The sequence below is a fragment of the Clupea harengus genome, chromosome 4, assembly GCF_900700415.2.
Source record: "Clupea harengus chromosome 4, Ch_v2.0.2, whole genome shotgun sequence".
NCBI lineage: Eukaryota > Metazoa > Chordata > Actinopteri > Clupeiformes > Clupeidae > Clupea > Clupea harengus.
In genome coordinates, this window is record NC_045155.1 from 13,079,180 (window position 1) to 13,097,824 (window position 18,645).

At 46.8% G+C, this 18,645-nt stretch overlaps 2 protein-coding genes across 2 annotated transcripts in view; one reads left to right on the forward strand and one right to left on the reverse strand.

The window, feature by feature from the left end:
• Positions 1–35: 35 nt before the first annotated feature.
• Positions 36–18,645, forward strand: part of mtor (mechanistic target of rapamycin kinase) — a gene marked incomplete at its 5' end in the record, with an annotated part of 67,670 nt that continues 49,060 nt past the window's right edge. The window contains 7 exons of the mRNA XM_031566300.2: positions 36–154; positions 1,422–1,584; positions 2,511–2,603; positions 3,400–3,543; positions 5,770–5,912; positions 6,601–6,763; positions 7,852–7,997. Of these exons, the coding sequence (XP_031422160.1) occupies positions 36–154; positions 1,422–1,584; positions 2,511–2,603; positions 3,400–3,543; positions 5,770–5,912; positions 6,601–6,763; positions 7,852–7,997 (971 nt within the window). The remainder of the gene's footprint in view (positions 155–1,421; positions 1,585–2,510; positions 2,604–3,399; positions 3,544–5,769; positions 5,913–6,600; positions 6,764–7,851; positions 7,998–18,645) is intronic.
• angptl7 (angiopoietin-like 7) lies at positions 13,253–15,005 on the reverse strand. The gene is made up of 3 exons (XM_031566301.2): positions 14,733–15,005; positions 14,134–14,329; positions 13,253–14,013 (listed from the first exon to the last, which is right to left on the reverse strand). The coding sequence occupies exons 1-3, from the start codon at positions 14,913–14,915 to the stop codon at positions 13,841–13,843; spliced, it is 552 nt and encodes a 183-aa protein (XP_031422161.1). The 5' UTR covers positions 14,916–15,005; the 3' UTR covers positions 13,253–13,840.

Sequence of the window (18,645 nt, forward strand, 5' to 3'; positions counted from 1 at the left end):
TGACACTTGCCTTCTTCTGATTTGTGTTTGTCTTTCTGCAGCTCCTCAATGCCATCCAGCTCTTCGGTGCCAACCTGGACGACTACCTCCATTTGCTGCTGCCCCCCATCGTGAAGCTGTTTGACGCGCCGGATGTTCCCTTGCAGGCCCGCAAGTATGTGTCCTCTGAGTCCCAGTTTTATGACTGGTCCCTAAGGGTTCCCCAGTGAGAACCGCACTGTTGTATTTACCCACGTATTTCCTGAGTTGCTCTGCTCCAGGGCCTGGAACTCTGGTTAGCCGTTCAGATGGAAGATAAGAGCAGCATTGTGTTCGAAGTGTTCGAGCAGTCTGAAGAGCGAAAGACTGTCAGAACAAGCCCCAGGAGGCCTTTACACGTTGAAATGGATCGTTTTGTGTAAATTAAATCAAACCTTATGGATGTACTTTTTTTCCCCTTCCTTGCTCTCAATAACAGACACAGACACTGCACACACATGGCTTAATAGACTGTAGCTTTTCTTCCCAGACAGCTGCGTGTCATGCCAATCAACACAGAAGCAGCTCCAAAGCAGGCCCTCTTGACTCTTTAGTCTTTGCTGGCAGCCCCGGGCGGCCGCTGATGGGTCTGCTCTCGAGTTTATGCACAGAGTTGCATTTCAGCACAGGAGCTAGAAAGAGCGTAGAAATCGATAGAGGTGTCGATTGACGGGAGCCAGGCTCATGTGACACGGCTCCTCCGATGTCGGGAGAGGGAGTGCAGGCGCGGTGGCTGACGGTGTCTAATGCGCGGAGCAGATCCACGCTGGCTCCCCATCTGTCGGCTCCAATGTATTGTACCCTACTCCCAGCAAAATCACTTTGCACAGGCAGGAGTCTGGTTTGATCTCGGGGAGTGTGTTTTTCTTTTTCTTTTTTTTTTTTAACAGTAAATGTGTTAAATCTATTTAGGAAGGGAGAGAAAAAATGCTTTGAAAGAGATGTTTCCAAAACAGGCGCTGGGTTTGGTAGCAGTTATCGGCGTCAGTCATCAAGGTCTAATGAATAGGCAGGACTGCCTACTGAAAGCCACCTTGCCTGTGAGAGCCTTTTCCACTTGGCTTTGTCTGTGCATCAGTAGTTGTTGTTTTTGTTACGCCGGTCGGCGCGAATTTCATTTTGCACGGTTTTATTTGTCCCCCAAAAGCAGTTTTTATAGTGTTCCTTGGCCTGGATGCCCACAGGCTAGCATGTGGTGATGATAGCGAGGAAAGAATCCCTGGCCAACCAAGGAAAACATTGCCGAAATAACCTCAGAAGTTTATATCTATTTACAAACTCAATTTAGTTATGGTTTTTTGTTTTGTTTTAAAATAAAAGCGCAAATGTTTTGAGTGTGCTGTTTTCTTATGCTATATTCCTTTTTTTTTCTTTGTTTACACCTCCATCTCTTCATCCTTCAGGGTTGCCTTGGAGACCTTGGACAGACTCACAGAGTCCCTTGACTTCACCGACTATGCCTCTCGCATCATCCACCCCATAGTTCGCACCCTGGATGGCACCCCAGAGCTACGGCCCACGGCCATGGACACCCTGTCCTCTCTGGTCTTCCAACTTGGGAAAAAGGTGAGCCCTCTGAGGTTTGCTCTGGTCACGCTGTGCCCCCTATTCCGGCATGTTCTCAGCACTCTCAGCCCGGGGGTGTTTTCAAGAGGGGAGTGGAGCCTCAGGCACATGCCCTCTGGAGGGGCCAGCAGCTATGAGGTTACCCCCCGCTGTGGAACTTCCTGTCGCTCGTTCCCTCCAAATGCACCCCGCGCACGGGGCGCTGACGTAATGGAGCACGCGGAGCGAACACAGGATGGAGAATAATAAGAGAGAGAGAGAGAGAGAAAAGGAAAAGGGGAGAGAGAGAGAGACGGAAAGAGAGAGGATGGAGTGGAGAAAGAGGGTAGAGGGAGAGCGATGAAGTCATCAGCTGCCACTACCACCCCCTCCCCCCTCCCCAAAGCTCCCAAACCACCAGGCTGAATTTAAGCACTCTGGCCTCAGACATGAAAGCAACAGCCCAAGATGAAATGGGGGGGGGGGGGGGGGGGTCGAGAAGGAGACATTGGCCTCTGTCAGAGCACTGCTAGTCTCTCATTTGTGTTTGGGTACACATGCTCCATGCCATGTGCCTCACACACTCACATGGAGGGGAGAACATGACACACACACACGCAGTCACACACGTAAGCATACACACACAAACGAATATGCTTGCGCGTACACACACACACACACACACACACACAGTCACACACGTAAGCATACACACACAAACGCATATGCTTACACACACAAACTCACATCTGTAAATGCACATCCATAATTGATGAACACTTGAACACATTGATGCATTCACATGGCAGAGCTAGGAAGAAATCTCAGAAGGCTTACAATGAATTAACCGGCATCCATTACCAGCTCTAAATTATGCTCTCTCTCTTTCTCTCTCTCTCTCCATCGCTCTCTCTCCATCTGTCTGCTTGGTTTGTTGTGTCCCACAGTACCAGATCTTCATCCCCATGGTGAACAAGGTGATGCTGAAGCACCGGATCAACCACCAGCGTTACGACGTCCTCATCTGTCGAATCGTCAAGGTCAGTGCCTCCTCTCTCATCTTGGTTAAAGCTAAAAAACGTCCCCAGTCCCCCCCTCTTTCATAACATCAGAAGGAAAAGAGAAAATCAGCAAGAAAATCAGCAAGCATAAGTAGCTCTGATGTCATCCACGTCTGCTGAAGGAAGGGGGTTCCTGCACCCCAAAACAAACAAGCTCTTGTGTGGGACCCCGGCTTCTCCTTTTCCGTTACTCATTGGCCCGTATCCCCAACACGCCGGCCCACACGTTCTGGCCCAAAACACACCACAGCCCCAGTTCCACCAGACAACCATTTAGCCTGTCTAGCAACGCTGGTCATGATACTCCCCCGCTCCCTCTCCCGCCCCCCCAACTGTCAAGCAGTCATCGAAAAAACAAACAACGTGAGCATGCTTACCGGACTTCTCTCTTCGTAATTTCAGGGAAGAGAGTCGAAATGGAAGATCATTTCTTTTTCCTAAAAAAAAAAAAAAACAAAAGGCGAAAAAAAATGTGGCCCAAGTTTATCTCATCTCCGTGGGCTGGCTTGAACAAAAGAGGGTTTGTTGGGGTTTGGCTTGTCCCCCGATGCAGGTTTTCTCATTTAGGTTAGCCACGCACAGGTCTGCTTTAATTAAGCCCCGTGGGCTGCCTGTGTGTGGGCCGCTGGCTGGCCTTGACTGACAGCTGTTTAAAAAAAAAAAAAAAAAAAAATGTATTTATTTATATATAAATATAGATATATAAAAAAATAAATTATATATATAGAGAGAGAGAGAATGTATTTATTTATTCATTGTTGTTGCTGGTTTTCAGGGGTACACACTGGCCGAGGAGGAGGAGGACCCACTGATCTTCCAGCATCGGCAGCTGCGGGGTAACCAGGGTGACGCGGTGAGCGGCCCGGTGGAGTCGGGCCCCATGAAGAAGCTGCACGTCAGCACCACAGCCCTGCAGAAGGTAGGCACTGTCAGAAGAACACCTCTCTATATCTCTCTCTCTCTCTCTCTCTCTGTCCAACATCCTACTATAAACTCTCCTCTTTCCATCTCCTAGGCCTGTTCTCTCCCTTACCATTCACTATCCAACTCCCCACCGGTTCTCTCTCTCTCTTTCTCTCTCTCTCTCTCCAATCTTTAGATCTCCATTTCTGTGTGTTTCCCTCTCCTCTCTCCCCATTCATCATTTCTTTCCCTACACAACACTCTCCCTCTGTCCAATTTGTGTATCTGTCTCTTTGTGTTTACCTCTCTGTCTGTCGCTTACCTCTCTCTTTCTCTCTCTCTGTCTCTGCCTTTCATCCCATCTTGTAAACATTTCCATTGTTAACATTCCACTTTCATTATAATTGGAGTTTGTTAGAACATTTGTTCAGTACCAGTTCTTTTTTCTTTGCTGCCACTTCATAAAAGATTTTGACCTCCTTAAATGAGAGAGGGCTGTTTGACAGATTGACACTGGGCTCCGACTCCCACTGAAAACTATGCAGAGCACTCAGATTTTTTGGTAAGCCAACTGTTGAAGAAAAGCATCTTTGTTGGTCAATTACAGGCTGTTTGTTGCCTTCAACCGAGAAACCGAGGGGGAACTTTTGGGAGGTTTGTCACCTTCAACCGAGGAACCGAGGGGGAAAGGGTGGGTGAGGGGTTGGGTTGGGGTGGGGTGGGCGATGAAAGATGGGTTCAGGACGTATGTGTGTGTGGAGTGGGGGTGGGGGGGGGGAGAAATGTAATCATTATGGAAGGACCTGTGGCTTAGGCATGCCACTGCCCTGTGTTCGCCTTTAGTGCTTCTGACAGAAGTTTATTTTCCCTCCCTGCCCACCTTGGATTGGGTCTCGCAAGGGCCCTTTTGACGGGCCACCAAGTTAAACACCGGGCTTATCTGGACTTATCTACCCTCGCTTGTACAAATTCCTGTTCCCCTTGGTTTATTCACTCTCAGAAGCACTCAGTGTTAAAGTCATCTTTTTAAGCCCAGCGTGACACGCAGTAAACTCAGAACGCGCCGTTCCAAGAAGCCCTCCATTGAGTTATACACGTTAGGCCCGTCTAAGTGGTGTTTGTAATTCTAGAGCAGCTTGGACAAGCGAATGGCGAATGTAACGGAGGGAAACGGAATCCGTGCATAATTGGTGCAGTCAACATCATCAATACCTTGTGAAAATCCCTCCCTGGAAAAAGAGAAGGGGGAGTTTACTTTGGGATTGCAAACCCCAGCTCGCAGCCAGATGCATTGAGAAAGCCATCAGTTTAAAATATTATAATTAAACAGTTCCTTGGCTCTGTGCTGGCGGTGTGTAGTGACAGGGGAGAGAGGTGCCCAGATAAACAGTGGCCATGCTCTATGAATCGACCCCGACTAAGGATGTCAATGCGAAGCTGAGCTCCGTGAGCGATTGCCCCCTCGGCTGGCTGGAAGGGGCCAACGAGGCGTGAGGTCTGAGAAGGGTTTATGTGACGGATCCCCGCTGAGGCATAATGCACCCAGCACTGTGGTCTCGCTCTTCTTGAGTGTGTGTGTGTGTGTGTGTGTGTGTGTGTGTGTGTGTGTGTGAGTGTGAGTGAGAGAGAGAGCGTGCACGTGAGATGGATTCACACGTGTGTCAGGTCTCTCAAAAATCCCCCCCCCCCCCCAATCCCCTCCCTCTCTGTCCCCCCACCGCATCCCACCCATCACCTGAGCACCATCCCTGCTGGTCCCCTGCCCGTCACGCCTGTCACCGCCGTCGTGACTGCTTTAGTCGTCGTCACCCGAGTGACGGGACACGTGAGGCAGTCCAGGCGCGTCTGTGCAGCCGCTCATCCGTCCATCCACCCGAGCACTCTCCTGTTCCACGTCCAACACTCCTTTCCTCTCTCTCTCCAAATCCATTGTCTGTGGTTGTCAGGTTACATATAACACTACTCACTCCGGTTATGGGCTCAAGGACAGGACTTGGCATCTGCTATGTCTGTCTTTTTCTCTTTCTGTCTGTCTGTCTGTCTTCCTCTCCTTTCTTTATCTTCTTCGATCTGTCCTTTGTTTTATCTCTCCATTTGCTTCTCTACATTCCCCAACAGAGCAGTCATTGCCACAGCAGGCAGCTTAGTGGCGATATGACCCCTTGGCGCAGGCACTTTGGATAATAATGGTAATAATCTCTGTGTGTGTGTGTGTGTGTGTGTGTGTGTCGTGGCGCCACAGGCGTGGGGCGCTGCCAGGAAGGTGTCAAAAGACGACTGGCTGGAGTGGCTGCGGCGTCTGAGCGTGGTGCTGCTGAAGGAGTCGTCCTCGCCCGCCCTGCGCTCCTGCTGGTCCCTGGCCCAGACCTACATCCCCCTCGCCAGGTGAAGTACCCCCTCCAACACCACCAGCTTTCCCCCTCTGTCTGTCAGTCTCTCGCTGTATGTCTGTCTGTCTTTATGTCTTGAGACTGAGCCCCTGCCCCTCCCTCACCCAGTCTCTTAGTTTTTCCGTGTCGTGATGGAGATCCCTTCCGCCCCCCCTACCCCATCCTAGTGTCCCGTCCCCCACCCCTCCTCCATGCCTTTCCTCTGTACCCTTTTTGTTTTTCCCTCCTGTCTGTCTACACTGTCCACCCCTGTATCCCCTTTACCAAGATTCTCGTGCCATCCGTTGGATTCCCATTTTATGTATCCTTCAGTTTACCCTGTGTTCCTCATGTTCCCTCACGTGGCAAGTCAAAATTCCACTCTTTTTTTTTTTTAAACCCAGCCTTCACAGATCTAAAATATGTGTTTTTGAACAGTCAGCCATTCTTGAAGGCAAGCTAAAAACGTCACCCTTATTTTTTTATTTGCATCATGTCTGTCTTTTCTACCCATCACTCATCACTAATTCACATATACATTGTACAGTTTGTGGGGTCTGTCTATAAAATTGTTTAAAACCGGATCTCCATGAACCTATGATCTTCTCAGCTTTAAAATCAGTGGCCTTCCAGCTCACGTCTGAGGCAGGCTACTCTTGCTCTGAAAAGCCACTTTGACCTGGGTGGTCTGTTTGCTCTTGCAGGGACCTGTTCAACGCGGCCTTCCTGTCGTGCTGGTCGGAGTTGAGTGAGGACCAGCAGGACGAGCTGATACGCAGCATCGAGTTGGCTCTCACCTCACAGGACATCGCAGAGGTCACTCAGACCCTCCTCAACCTGGCCGAGTTCATGGAGCACAGCGACAAGGTTAGAGACAGCCGCACACTGAACCCACACACAGACACGCACACACAGACACGCACACACAGACACGCACACACAGACACGCACACACAGACACGCACGCGCACACACACACACACACTCTCACACCCCCCTCATCCCTGTCCCATTTCACCAACTCTCATTTATCTTATTAATACACACATACATCTCAATATCAGTCTGGTCACCACAAAGTCACAACGAACATTAAAAAATACACACACTCGTCTGACCATTGTAAAGTCATTACAAATCTACCACACAAATTTCTCGTAGTCTCATAGTCTCACTCTCCCTTCACCAACTTTTTGCTGATGCATTTGAAGAACTCTGGGGTCAGTTATTTTTAGAGATGAAAAATAATGTAATTATAACATCTCCAGGTCCTCAAATGCTTTGGAAGCAAAAAGTGCATTTTCGTACATTTGGTGTCACCACTTTTACCATAAAACCCCATCCACTTGGAGTGATTGTGCCTCCTTCAAGCTTCTAATTTTGCCCTTAGATTTGTTTGCATTTCTGCTAATAGAATAGACTGCAGCTGAGAGACCTTTGGAAATAAGGGAGTTCGTTCAAACCACCACGTTATGAGACTGAATTTGGGGAAAAACTTGGTTTTGGGATCCGTGGGTAAAGACCAATTTGAGATGAATTTAATACCTTCTAGAGGAAGAGGAGGAAAATGGTTTGCAGCTGACACGCTTATTTTCTCAGTTGACCTCAGCCAACTTATTTGTTCTGCTTTGCTTATGCTGAAACTAAACCATATCCTAAGCACCTCGAGATTTAATGCAAATTAAAGTTGGGTAAACTGAGCTGCTTATATACCCCTTTGCCAAGGAGGCACCGGGTCCATGGGATCCCCCCTGACATTTTCATTTGAGAACATTTCTGATGAGTAACAGCCACATTGTGTGTCGGTCAAATCCTGCACTTTTCTAAAAAGATCCCTTAAGTATTCTAAAATGTCACGATCTTCAATGACCAGAGATTGTACTGTCACAGAGTACAAGCACAACACAAACACACTTGTTTTGAGTCTGTGTATGTTCGGTCTCTTTTTTTCCTAGGGTCCTTTACCGCTGAGAGATGACAATGGCATCGTGTTGCTGGGGGAGAGGGCGGCAAAGTGTCGCGCCTACGCCAAGGCCTTGCACTACAAAGAGCTGGAGTTCCAGAAGGGTGCTTCGCCTCTTATTCTAGAGTCCCTCATCAGGTAAGAGAGCCTCACCATCCCCCACGTCTCACTGTTCCAAAGCTCCTCATTTTATATGGTTTCGGCAGGGGTGAAAAATATCTTAAAAAAAGTGTATCAGTGAAATCGTGGAAAATATAGAATTCTTCTGTGTTCCTCCAAGGCTTGTTTTGCCATCCTGGGGGACTTCATTGTTCCTGGTCTATGAATCATCTAAATAGTTCTTTTTTGGCAAACAGAGCATTTTCGAGGTTTTTTGATCTGCTGCCACAGTAAATGTTTAAGTGGGATGTCAGTCATGGTTTTGGACCAGAGATGCCAGGTGGTCAGGTACTTATGCCTCTCTGAGTTAGGCCAAAGCAGAGGTCATTTCATTTTGCCATGACAAAGAAATGTAAACATTGCCGGTGAGAGGATTACATAACTCCACATCCCCCGTATTTCTATCAAGTTGGAGGTTTCAGACAGCGTTCATAGAATGTACATTAACACACCACAGACACATCTGCTAATGTGTTTCCCTGAGATGGTAACTTAGGTGTGTAGTGTAGTCTGAGGTGCATTGCCCTTAAGCACCAAGGGAGGAATCCATTGACTGCTAAGTACCTGCATGTTGTCCATCATTATAGTGGAGTGGGATTGGATAAACCTGTATAAATTACTTAATTTGTCCTTCACCAGTGAAGCCTTCAGGCTTAAATTTTGTTATTTAGAATTGTATTATATAAGGGTAGTCTGATTAATCTTTGGCCTTGTGCTGGTGGTCTTCGTCCTCATAGTGTGTCCTCACAGTGAGTGGAAAGATTGCTTTGCCACTGCCAGGAATGACACTTAGGAGAAAATTGCCCTATATAACACATTTTTTTTTCAGTGACCTCCTCTGTACACCTAAACCTCCACATCATTACACCTAATTTCGTTGCACTTAATTTCCAGCCTGTGATCATTTTTGCGACCATGTGTCGGTACGTCTCGAGTAAAATTGTTTTTGGGGGCAATTTTGTCCCATTGTCAGAAGCTGTGATTTTTATTAGGGGCTTCAGTCGACAGGCTGAGGCTGGGGTGCAAGCGCGGGTGCTCTGGCGGCGGACTACCTGTTAAGGTGGCACCTCGGAGTTTCCATCTCCCAGTCATCCTTTCCATACCCTCCTCAGGCTTCCATTTTACGTTGTTGCCGTGTGCAGGGAGATCTGTTTCGCAGGCCCTGTGTGTGTGTGTGTATGTATCTGTGTGTGTGTGTGTGTGTGTGTGTGTGTGTGTGTGTATGTGTCTCCGGAGCCTACCCAGGGAAAGCCTGTTTTCAATTTCATCAAGCCCTCCTGTTGCGAGCCAGTTGGCGTGATGTTCTCAGGCCATCCATCTGGTTCTCACCTCTCTTCTGAGACGGCCCTCCTCCTCCTCCTCCTCCTCCTCCTCTTCCTCTCCCCCACACCGCCTCTGTGTGCAGAAGAGCCCACATCATGTGCAAATGAATCTAAACACGGCACAGACGCTACCCATTTGAGTCCTCTGTAATCAGATGTTAGGGCAGTGCTAGGGCTTCTGTGGTGGATTGAGTTGATGTCATCTGATGATTAGAAAGGCTCCCAAGCTGCTGATCCACCCCCTGTTCTCCATCTCTCTTGGGTCCCCTTCTTTCCATTTCTCTGATCCCAAAAGGTCTGTGTTGATGTAAGCCGAGCTTGAGTGCATTTTAAGGATTACTTAGTTGTAGATAAAATGTCACAAAGATGAAGCAGAGAAGTCTTTCTCTTCTGAAGACTTATGTAGTGATGGAACTTAATGTTGTTCAAATCTTTGTCTCTCTGCTGTAGAATAAACCTGAAGAGGATGTTCATTCATTCTTAATGAGAGAATCTCGTGATTTCTTAATGAATACTACGTAAATGACCATCTCATATTTTCCTAAAACAGCCCCCCTCCTCTCAAAGGAGAGTGAAGTTTAGTCTGAAAATCTGGTTGTCATCACAAGTTGGTTTGGGATAGAAATCTAGACTGGGTATTCTGATTTCGATTTCATCTAGTTATAATATATCCTAAATGACTTCATGATGAAACCGTTTTCGCTATTTACCTTGATTTAAGCTTACTTCTAAAGGCAGATGTTGGTATTAGTAGAAAAGTGTGTCCTCCGTGAAATACGTTTTTAAGAAATCTGATTGACATCCATGCTGGGAATTCGGAATGACAACTGTAGCTTCTGTTAAAAATCATGAAAAGACCTGAAAGATCAGGTCTGTCCTACTAAAAAGCCGTCAAACAAATGAATCACATTTCCGGTGCATCAGCATTTGATATGGATACTCTCGTCTTCCTAGCGCCTTCCCGCCAATCGGCACATCCGCTGAACACCTTCCAGTATTCTCTACCAGGTGGCCGATGGGAAGTGAGACAGACTTCTGATGAAGTCTCCAAACCTCCTCCAGATGCCGGGCCATTCTGTAGAACTCAGAATGAGCAAGTCATGGGGCTGTCCAGGAATCGGCGCTGGACGGATAGAGGAGGGGGGGGGGAGTGTGTTGAGCCTCAGGGACCATTGGTCCAGGGAGCAGCAGGAGAGCTGTGATGACAGAAACAGATGGGTGGCTGGCCCCTATCTGGGGACTATGGGCCCAGTGCACAGAGGGGGAGAGACAGTATGGGGGGATGAAGAGTGATCGAAAGCCTTTCAGACGTGGGTCACCTGAGTGTTTCCCCTCTGCTTCTGTTGGCAGTCGATCGAATGGATTGAATTTGTCATAATGGTGAGTTTTAGCATAGCGGGCTGCCAAATACTGTTAACAAATTTGGGGCGAGTTCACAGGGTTCAAGTCCCAGCGCTGATATTCAAAACCCTCAGTAGTTTCCTTTATATTTTTTCGGAGCGACATTGGCTGCCCATTAAATGAGGCACCTTCATTAGACTATCCTCTTAAAAAGAATCTGTGACGATTTTATGACTTTTTCTTATTGAAGTGAATCTGTTTTATTCAAGCAGAAGGTTTCGATTTTCGGCTGGAAGGAGCTGGGCCGATATTCTAAAATACCGTTAAACGCTTTATTTACAGCTTAAATGTGCGGCCTAGGGCTTCAGTGCTGATGCTTTAGCCTGGCTCTGGTCTCGCCGGTGTACGCCCCCCCCCCCCCCCTCCCCTTGTCTACTCCCATCTGTTTATAGTAAATGCATCTCCAAATCATTGTCTGGGCACCATGAAGTGGAATTTCAAATAAACTCTGGTATGCTGGGAGGTAGGGGGCTAAAAGACTCTCTAGCCTGTTTTATACTTCTGAACCCTCTTCTGGTGGAGTTTGTGCAGTTCAACCCGTACAGAAAACATCCATTTAGGCTACAAGAGAGCTAGAATTAGATTTGGGATATGGGGGTTCAGGCAGAGTGACACATGGAAGTATGCCTACCTCAAACACAGGCCCTGTGGGCTCTAACATTACAATATTTAAAAACTGTTTTTCCTTATCCATGCCTTTCAACACAGGCTTCATCTGCTGCTTGCATGAGATGTTCCTGGGTTTCAAGGGCTGATGTTGGGGAGGTTGTGTTGATTTAGTTTTATGGAATCTTGCTTGCTTGTCAAGAACCAGATGAATAACAGCAAGAAGCAGCCAAAATGTAGAAAGGAGAAAGTTTTGTTCTAAGTCACATTACTAGCTCTCTCGAACTCCTCTGTTTCATCGCACCTCTACTATTTCAGTTGTAATCGTGGTGGTGGGCAGTAGTTTGACTTATCCGACCACACACATTGAACCTCACAGAGACTCAGAGGATTCATTCTGTCATTAGAACGGACATCAAAAACGTTCTGTCACACAGAAGATGTCCAGAAGTTTATCTTAAATGAATGAATGTGGTGGATGAACTCATTGTTCATCTTCTTAATGATTCTCACGTTGGTCATCCAATGCACTCTAGTTTGGTCTTGTCACAAGTTCATGACATCAAATGAAAGATGCTGGACTGATGAATGCTCAATTGAGCCTGCGTTTAATTGCAACTCCAGATTCGCTGAGTTTCCATGAGCAGTAAAAAAAAAATTAAACACGGCCTCATAAACAGGTAATTATGTTAAATTTTTATAACCGTGTACTTTCTGCTCAGCTGCTTTCGAAAGTAGCCAAAACGATTGGAGTGATTGTTTGTGTTGGAGTGTTTTCCTGTCTATGCTTTGAAGATACGGCTATTTTTATGACAAAAAGAAGCCAATGCCAAGATCTGTCTCTTGAACTTGAATTAATGACAGAGGCATTGGGGTGGGTCCCCACAAAGCACCCTAGCATAAAAGCCTTTTAGCAGACCGTAAGGATGAATGGAGTGGAGCAATTAAGCGTATCCATCAGCAGAATGCAGGAAGTCCACCTGAACACACAGCATTGAAAGGTCACGTCAGGCCACTACGTTTCTGCCTCTGTGACCTGACACCACACCATATGCCTCTGTAGAAACCGATGCACCCACGTGGAGAGGTCTTTTGACGTAGAAGAACGTCTTCTTGAGAAAGTCACTGGTGGCAGTTTCAAAAGTACTACACTCTATTAGTCACTGTCCACTTAATGTCCACATGAATGCATTGTCTTGAAGTGTACTTCTCCTTCACACATGAATATGTGGTTTTTTTTTTTGTCAGTTGAGGAATTGAGGAATTTGTTCTTCTCTAGCCAAGAGTCCTGGGTTCTTGTATATGATGGATCTCCTCCTGCCACCTCAAAGAGATATTTTCGCTGAGGCCGTGTCTGGCTTTCATCAAATGCATAAAGATACTCATCGTGGAGGTACTCACTCACCGTCATTTTGAACGAAGGAGTCGGAGCAAAACCCTGCTGCCAAAAATCACAGCAACTGCTTACTCTCTTTGATTTGTTTGTTTGCGTGCATCGTGTGCTTGTCCACCACTCAGTGCAAACAATATGAAATGCCTGCTAATAACATCTGACCTCCAAGCAATGCCTTTGTCTGGTTTGCACTCCTCTGACAGAAGGGTGACAGAAAAGGGTCTACTCATGTCAACTGCCATGGGAATTCACCTTGTGATTTTCCCATTGAAAGCCGGCTTTACAGCTGCTTGAGAACGGGGACAGGATAACAGCCTGGCCTTGATGCAATTGTCACCGGCTGTGTACAACAGAGTGTCCGTGGGATGACAAGAAGGTGAGAAACTCTTAAGCCATTCACGTGGTAGAGAAGGATAAATTCCATAGTTACTAGGCATTTTGCGGTTACTTGGAGTTCAGTGGCAAGTTGTGTGTGGCTGTGGTGTTTTTATTTGAAAACAAGAGAGACAACGTTTTTTTAAAAATACAATTTTATTTTAGATTCATCATCCATTAGGATACTATAAAGAGCTGTACACATTTTACAAATGTCATTTTTTATTTAATCTACATTTATGCTTCTCAACAAAATAGAATCTGTCCTGTACCTGTCAGTCAAAGGTTTGTCGTTCCTGCTCAAAGAGAAAGACTGAACAAAGAGGCTTGATAATAATGGCGGCTTCTGAGCATGGCTTAGTTTGATGAATACAACCTAATTGCTTAAAAACAAACAAACGAACAAACACAAATACAATAAACACAAGGCAAAACTCACCTTCTTCTATAGAACAGTGGTAAAAGGCTTTCATAAAAGCTTAAGTTTTTTTTAATACATTTAAAGATAAATACAAAAAAAAACACCTTTCATTTACAATCAAACGTGGTCCATCACACATTCAGTCAAATCCAGAAGTACTGCAATCAACAACTGCAAGGAAAACTTTCCCAGATGTGGAAAAAAGCAACATGTTTGGTTTTAAACTCTCAGTTACCCAGGTTTTGCAGAAATCCCTTGACATTAGCATTGTGCTACAAAGATGTATGTTCATTCGTTAAAGCCTTTAAGGCATGAATCCCTGAGGTCTGATCTTCATCTCCACGCGCTTCATAGAGTAGCTGGGTCCATGCCATCCGTACCAGGTGATGCCGTCCGTGCTCTGCTTATTGTGCGCACCAAAGCGGTAGTACATGCCGTTCAGGTTAGAGTCGGTGCAGCAGTTGTACCAGTAGCCACCTAATGGAAACAGAAGAAAAAACATTGTGAAAAACTAGCTTGAGAGTGGAATCTGCTTGCCTGGGTTTTGTGATGGTTTAAGGTCTTAGACCGCATGCTCTTTCCATCATCAGAACTTACCCTTGCGAAGTGCAGCGCAGTCATCCACACACTTGTCATTATCTTTGTCCTTTGTGCTGAAGTTGGTGTTGTTGTGGTAGCGCATCGAGTCACCGGCATTGCCAGTGTAGTTGGCAAGGAAGAGCTTGTAGCTGTTCAGCTCGTTGCTGATGGTGAAGAAGCCGTATTCAGCATAGCGAGTCTCTCCCGCCCAGTCCTGCAAGTAGGAAAAGGAAGTCAGACAATTCATCCAAGAGCTTGTCTGATCTTTGATTTAATATTTCTCAAAGGTGCTGTCTGAGCCTACGAGAAATGTGCAAGTAGTTTAGAAGTACTAAAAATGCTCCCATTGGGCCAACTACATTTTCTCTGTTTGAAAGCCTATACCTCTGTTTGTTTTTCACATTCAGAGATCTCTCTCAGTCAGCTCTTTGTCCTTAAGCCAGCATTTTATTACCCCGGTTTGGATGTTCATCCATCCTCTCCCTACCCTATCCTGTTGAACTCCCTGACCTTGGATGTCCTGTGTGCCTAGGAGAGTTTGGTTCCCACTGTCTAATACCCTCCCTTCCTTGCCATCGTTAGAAGAATGTGTTCCCACATTCCTCCCATTCCCGTACCTCCATCTCTATCCTCAGCACGGTGGGCTGGCGGGTCATGCGGAAGATGTTCTCATTGCCCAGCCAGAAGTCCCCGCGGATGGTGCCGAATCCCTTCTTGTACTGCTTCCAGTCACGGTTGAAGCTGCTGAGGCCCACCTTGCGTCTCTGGATAAGAGTCCAACCTCCACCGTTGGTCTCCATGTCACAGAACACCTACGGAGGCAATGGGCAAATTGAGATATTTATTTGGGGGAGTTAGATCAAAAATTATTTTGGGAGGTGACTGTTGATTACATTTGATATATTTGTAATTTTTGACTCACGTCCAGTTCAGGTGTGCCCAAGTAGTCGTCAGAGGGCAGTTTGTACTCTCCCGAGATTTTGTAGTTTCTGGAGTACAGTGATGCACAGTCGTAGATGGCTTCTAAAAAAATTAAACCGACAGAAGCAAAAAATCTTAGGGATTGCTAAAACAGATGCTAATGGCTATGAAATAAACTTGGCAGAGTTCTATCCATGCAAATTTACAATTGATGTTGTGCCCAGAGGGACAACTTAAAGAGATTTTTGAAGTGCAAATGTGGATCTGGTCTCCCATGTGCATTCAGAGCATGCAGTGTAGAATACAATGTACATTAGACACGGCGTGGCTCACATGGCCTCTGTGCTCAGTGTGGGGATGCTATCAAGGCCTCTCTGAGATTGCTGCAGTGAAATCATTCCAGCCCAGCAGAGACAGACAGACTCTGACCGCTCCCATGGCTGTAGTGTGGCTAGGGGACTGTTGGCCTACCCCGTTAGTCCCCAGCTCTCTCAGCCGCCTCACGTCTGTGTCATTTGCAAATTCCTCTACAAAGCTTTCCTGTGTTCCGTGTGCCAACAGCGAAGAAATAACACTGCAGACATCCAAGGCCCTAGACGGCTGGCTAATTGGTTGTTAAAGTGCAGCATTGCGACGCGCTTCGTTTAATTGCTGCTTTTTCGGATGGGAAATGATTAATAGTTTGTTGCAGCTTAAATGGCATTCAGTGGGAATGGCTGGGGCTTGATGGCCGTCGGCTTTATGGGCAAACCAGCAGGCTACAGGTTATGGGTACAAATTACGACTCGTGTGACACGGATGACTACTGTGTACCAGACGGCCAGAGACTGTAATCATCCGACATTCCCGGCTGCACGCCTGCAAGTTTAGAGAGCACCTTTCCTAATTACAGTGTTTAAAAACCCCTGGAAATATGTTAACTGGTTATGCTGAATGAAAATGTGTGTACTGCTGGAATGCCTTGAATATCAGCGGAGGGAGACGTGTAGGTGTGTGTGTGTGTGTGTGTGTGTGTGTGTGTGTGTGTGTGTGTGTGTGTGTGTGTGTGTGTGTGTGTGTGTGTGTGTGTGTGTGTGTGTGTGTGTGTGTGTGTGTGTGTGTGTGTGTGTGTGTGTGTTGGGGTGAAGGTTGAACAACTGATCTAATATTGCTGAAATGTAGACCTCTCTCAAAATCACTCTCATCTTTTATCAGATTGTATTTGATACATAAATAGTTAACCTAACCTCGAGCCTCCATTTTCTCTCTTGAGATAATCCTTTCTCTATGTTTCCTTTTCAGTTCATTTTTGGTCACTCACTTTCTATTACCCCCCCCCCCCCTCTACTGAGATAAAGAATCCATTCACTGGTGCACGGATAATGAGCAGACATATTTGTGTGACTGTTAAAACCATTTGACTTGGTACACTTGGAAGAAGAAAGGGGATCAGATATCACTGCTGCTTTTATTCTACTCCATTGCGAGGGCAGATCCGCAGTTTTTCACCGTTCGCTTCACCGAAGCAGACGGCCCATGAAAGAGGATAATGGGCGCGGAAATGGAAGGCGAAGCTAATTTCCTGTGGCTGCGAGATGACAGCATAGTGCCAGAGACCTTAGTGGTGATTTATGCTGTGGCCAGGCGTATGGATTTCACACCTGGACAGACGTCAGGCAGCAGCTGTCGAACCAGAGAGGGAGGCCCTACAGTTTTTTTGTTTGTCTATGTCTCGGGGTTAGCGCTAATTCAGGTCGTCCTCTAACAGAATTTTGTTCTGAGCAAGAGTCATCTTCATCTTCAAAATAATTTTTTTTTTAAACTGAACTAAAAGTTTTCTGATGTGAAGAAATCTACACTTGCATATTTGGGGTCAAAAACAAACAAAAAATTGTGTCATGCGGCTAGACCTACATTTCCTAACAAATGGACCCACCCTCCCTTCCATTCACGCCACTTGCACTTTCTCCTCTCAGGCCCAGCTCATATCCATTACCCAGACGAGACAAAAACATCACCACACTGTTTGACTATCAGTGACAAATGAGTTGCCACCTTGGGACCGCTTTGCGTGAAGCTAAAGGTAGAATACCAGCTAATGGTAAGGAGTGTGAAGTAAGGTTTGTGTGTGTACGTACGTGTGTGTGTGTTTGTGTGTCTCTTACCTGACGAGGTGCGCGTGTGGGCCTGGGCACCCTGCATCTGCATGATCTCCACGCGGTTGTTGATCTCCGAGTACTTGCTCTCGGCCTCGGTGACGCGCTCCTCCTGCCGGCGGCCCTGCTGGTCCAGCTCCATCATCTGCCGCAGGATGTTCAGCAGGTCGGCCTCCTGCTTGCCCCGCAGCTCCTCCAGCATGCTGGTCAGGTTGGCCACCTGCACCTTTAGCGAGCGCACCTCGTCACAGCACTGGCCCTTGGAGGGCTTTGGGGGGGCCAGCCGCTTCTTCATGGAACTCTGGGCCGACACTTCACCCAGCAGCAGACATGTCAGCAGGGCAGCCACGCTCACCAGCACCCACTTCTGCATGATCTCAGACGGGAATTAAAGAGATGGAGAAGCAGGCAGACAACGGCTTCAAAAAGGAGCTTTTGGTCTTTTTTGTTGTTTCTTGATTGGATTTGCCCTTCAAAGTCTCTCTCTCTCTCTTTCTCTCTCCTTGATTTGCTTTTGGTCCTCTTTTGCTCCTACTGAAGAAGTTTTTCAAAGAGTGAGAAGTTTTGCCGCCAGTTATGTGTAGAAGTTCGAACTTGTAGAGGTGGCAGCAAAGGCTGTTCTTCTGTGATGAGCTGTTCACTCTCAGTCTCTTTCTCTTGACTCTTTGGTGGAGGTCTGGTGTGGTGGCATCTTAAATATCTTCTCCAAACACATGGAGGACCTCCCCTTTTGGTTTGGGCTCGGAGTCACTGACCCCCTCCCCCACCCCCACCCCACCCCCTGGGCTTCAGGCCCTTCCCACCCCCTCTCCCTCTCTCCCTCTCTCCCTTTCTCTCTCCCTTCCTCCCTCCGCCCGCTCTCGCTTTCTCCCATGCTCACCAGCACACTCTCTCTGGTCAGGTCCCACCCAGTGGCTCATCAGGTGTGGGGAGTTTGTGGGACACTTTGTCTCTTTTTTGTGTACACAGGCATAATGCAGAGGGCAACAGACAATGGTCCCTTTTTCCCCAGTGAGGTTGTGCTTGTGTTACCATGCATTTAACGAGGAAAAGCCCTGGTCTTTAACCCCATTTTATTACGAAAAGAGTCGGGCTGCACAATTTGGTGAAAAAGTCATACTGTGATTATTGGGCAGTCAAATCAAAACAGTTGGTATTATATTACCCTGTACATAAAGGTGGTAAGCATTGAGCTGCCATCAGGGTCAGAACTGACTTCAGAACTGACCCTCTTTATGGGCCTTCCTGTGTTGTTTACATGAATTGGCTATTATAAGTGTGGGCAACACCTCATCTATACTCAGCATTAATGACAACTATTAATGCATAGCCTGCCACCTGATTTAAAGGTATTCTTTTTAATCCTGACTTGTTGCAGGTGCACTTTCAACTGGGCTAAAATTACATCCTTAACACAATAGCATTATATTCATGCATTTAGCCGAGACAGTAGATCTTACTTCATTAACAGTGA

Excerpts from the sequence above, each read along its gene's own strand:
- angptl7 (XM_031566301.2), bottom strand. The coding sequence starts at position 14,915 with ATGGAGACCAACGGTGGAGGTTGGACTCTTATCCAGAGACGCAAGGTG. Across the intron at positions 14,330-14,732 it reads TGCTGAGGATAGAGATGGAG|GACTGGGCGGGAGAGACTCG; the intron begins GTACGGGAATGG and ends TCCTACTTGCAG. Across the intron at positions 14,014-14,133 it reads CTGCGCTGCACTTCGCAAGG|GTGGCTACTGGTACAACTGC; the intron begins GTAAGTTCTGAT and ends TGTTTCCATTAG.